Raw genomic sequence first — 2,861 nt, 5'->3', positions numbered from 1 at the left:
GGGGGCTGTGACAGCCCGGTGGGTCCGTGGTGCCCCATTCCACCCCCCTCCCCGGTGCCCCCACCCGCCGGCGGACGAGAGTCCCGGTGCACTGGCTCGCTTCGGGCGCGGGCGTCGTGGTCACCCCGGCGTGCGCGTGGCCAGCGCCTCCTGCATCTTCTGGCGGCAGCGAGCGTAGCGGTGCCGCAGACGCCGGACGTGCTCCTCCTCCTCCCGCTGCAGGATGCGCAGGAAGTTGTGCAGCTCTGGCAGCGTGAAGGCGTCCCACTGCAGGCACAGGGGCTGCCATCGTGACGGGGACCTGCCGCGGCCCCCTCTCCCCAGGGATGCGGGTGCCAGCCCCCTCCCTGCCCCCCCCCCCCCACGTTCACCTCCCCGGTCTCGTTCTCCTTCAGGACGAAGCTCAGCACCTTCTCGCTGGGGCCGGCCAGCAGCCGCAGCCACAGGGGCTGCTCCTCGTCACCCAGCTTCCGCAGGTACACTGCAAGGGTGGCCACAGGTCACAGCAGGGACAATGCCAGGGGGACAGTGCCACCATGGGGACATAACCCTCACTGGGGACACCACTGGCACTGGGGACACCACTTTCACAGCGGACACCACTTCCATGGCAGACTCTGCTGCCACGGGGGACAAACCCATGGTGACAAGGGACACTGCCACCGAAGGGGGGATACCACTGCTACAGGGATGCTGCCACCATGAGGATGCTTCCACTACAGGGACATCATCACCACAGAGTAAACTACTGACATGGGGGAATCTGCTGCCATGGGAGGGGGGTGGTACACACACCCATGGCAACACAGGACACTGCCACCAAAGCAGGGATACCACTGCTACAGGGATGCTGCCACCACAGAGATGCTGCTACCCTGGGAAAGCTGCCACTGTCAGGGAGGACACTGCTGCCATGATACTGCCACCATGGGGAACACCACTGCTATGAGAACACCACTACCACGGGGATGCTCCCACCATGGGAGACACCATCATTCTGGAGACATTGCCACCACAGGGGAAACTGTCACTATGGGGACACAGCCACCGCTGTGGGGACAGGGCCACCGTGCTTGTCAAGGGCACTACCTTGCTCATCCTTCTCAGACCTCTCGAAGAGGGCAAACTTGCGGGGGTTGTCAACGACGGTGAACTTGCGGAGGAGGGCGTCGATGACCTCGCTGGCACGGGTGTGCGACAGGATGTGCAGGTGCTTCACGGTGCCCTTGGGCAGGTAGAAGGAGGTCCGGCGCTTCACGCCCTGGGTGTGTGGCCGCCCCGCCTGCAAGGCGGGGCCCTTCTTGGTGGCCGGCACCGAGACGGGGCGCGCCAACTTCAGCTGCACCTTGATGAAGCCGGTGTAGGAGCCGTCCTTGTTCTGCGAGACACCAGCGGGGGGGTGAGTGGGGACAGGGCAAGGCACCGTGCCCCTCCCGCCCAGCCCTGCGCTGGCCCCGTACCAGGCTCATGAAGAGGTTGCTGTTGATCTGGCTGTTGTACTCCTTGATCCGCTGCTCCACCTGCGTCTGGTCCAGCTCTGTCTTCTCCCACTCGCTGGGCTCATCCTGTGTGACAGCAGCCGGGCTGAGCGGCACTGTGGGCGGGGGGGAGCTCCCCGCCTACCCCGGTTATCCCGCCGGCCCCCGGCCCGTCCCGCGGCACCGACTGACACGCGCGGGCGGTTGCGTGGGGTTGCATCAGCCCGGCTGGCGCTGAGCTGGGCTGCGCCGGGGAAGCACAGCTGAGCTCACCGCGGCCCCAGCCCTGTTCCGGGGACACCGGCACCGGCCGCCCCCCCAGCCCTCGTCCGTGGGGCTGCAGGGGTGGGTGAGCTCGGCTGCAAGTACACCCGGGGATGAGCGCCCCTTCCCTGCACCTCAGATCAGAGAGGCGTCCCGAGGCAGAGCGCCGGCAGCCGACAGCCTGGCACCAGGGCGTCTGGGCAGGCTGGGAGCCCGCGGGGACGCCCTGGGATTTGAGGCAGGAGGGCCGGGCCGGGGGTGCAGCCCGCCCATGCCGCCGGCACCCCACTTCAAAGTGCTGGCCCCACACAAGGGGGACCCAGGCATCCCGGCTCGGCGTCCCTGCCATCCGCACCCACTAAGGAGTATTTACGTGGGGCCGCGGAGCTGCCACACAGTGTTGCACGTGTCCCCACGGCGCTGAGGGGCTCCCAGCCCTGAAAGCCACCGCACAGCATGCAGGCACTGCTGGACCCTGCGGGGGTCCCTGCAGGATGGGGACAGCTGTGAGGCTGCCTGGGGGGCTCACCCTGTCACCCCCAAATGCTGTCCTTTGCCCTCTCTGGGAGCAGCTTCAGCCTGGAGGGCCTTGGGGTGGCCGTGCCAGACAGCAAAAACCCACTGACCCCACGGTGCCTCGCTCACCCCACATCCACCTGGACAGGGCCGGCGTGTCCCATGGCACGGCCATGCTTGCTGCCACTCTTGCTGCCCCACGGCAGGGCCACGCTGACCCCATGCCCAGCCCCACACTCACCCCGCAGCAGGGTGATGCTCACCCCCATGCTCACCCCATAGCAGACCCACGCTCACCTCCCGGACAGGACCACCCACATCCCGTGTGTTCCCCACGCATCAAGCCCACCCTCGCCTGCTCCCTAGCACCCAGCCCCGGGGTGTGTGTGTGTGCTCCTCGATGATGTCAGCCGTGTCCCCCCCATGACGTCACGGCCCGGGACCGACCTGGCGGCGACGTGGGCGGCGGCCGAGGGAGGTGCGGGCGGTGTAGAAGAGCTCGGGCTCGGAGTCGGAGTCCTCCTGGCTGCAGTAGCCGCTGCTGGCCGTGCTGCCCCCCGTGCCCCCCGCGCCGCCCCGCCGCAGGGCCAGCGACGCCGCCCC

The 2,861-nt window shown here is 68.0% G+C and overlaps 1 protein-coding gene across 1 annotated transcript; it reads right to left on the bottom strand.

Moving 5' to 3' along the window:
• Window positions 1–62: 62 nt before the first annotated feature.
• On the bottom strand, window positions 63–2,855 carry LOC113980491 (ras association domain-containing protein 1-like; the record flags this gene model as incomplete). The annotated part of the gene is made up of 5 exons (XM_027707695.1): window positions 63–267; window positions 366–481; window positions 1,090–1,378; window positions 1,461–1,565; window positions 2,706–2,855. Coding segments are annotated over 5 exons (807 nt in total), but the record flags the coding sequence as incomplete, so codon positions are not given.
• Window positions 2,856–2,861: the final 6 nt, after the last annotated feature.

The sequence above is a fragment of the Neopelma chrysocephalum genome, unplaced genomic scaffold, assembly GCF_003984885.1.
Source record: "Neopelma chrysocephalum unplaced genomic scaffold, ASM398488v2 Primary Assembly neopelma1_94406, whole genome shotgun sequence".
NCBI lineage: Eukaryota > Metazoa > Chordata > Aves > Passeriformes > Pipridae > Neopelma > Neopelma chrysocephalum.
Note: the sequence above shows the minus strand (reverse complement) of the source record. Positions and strands in the feature narration are given on the sequence as shown.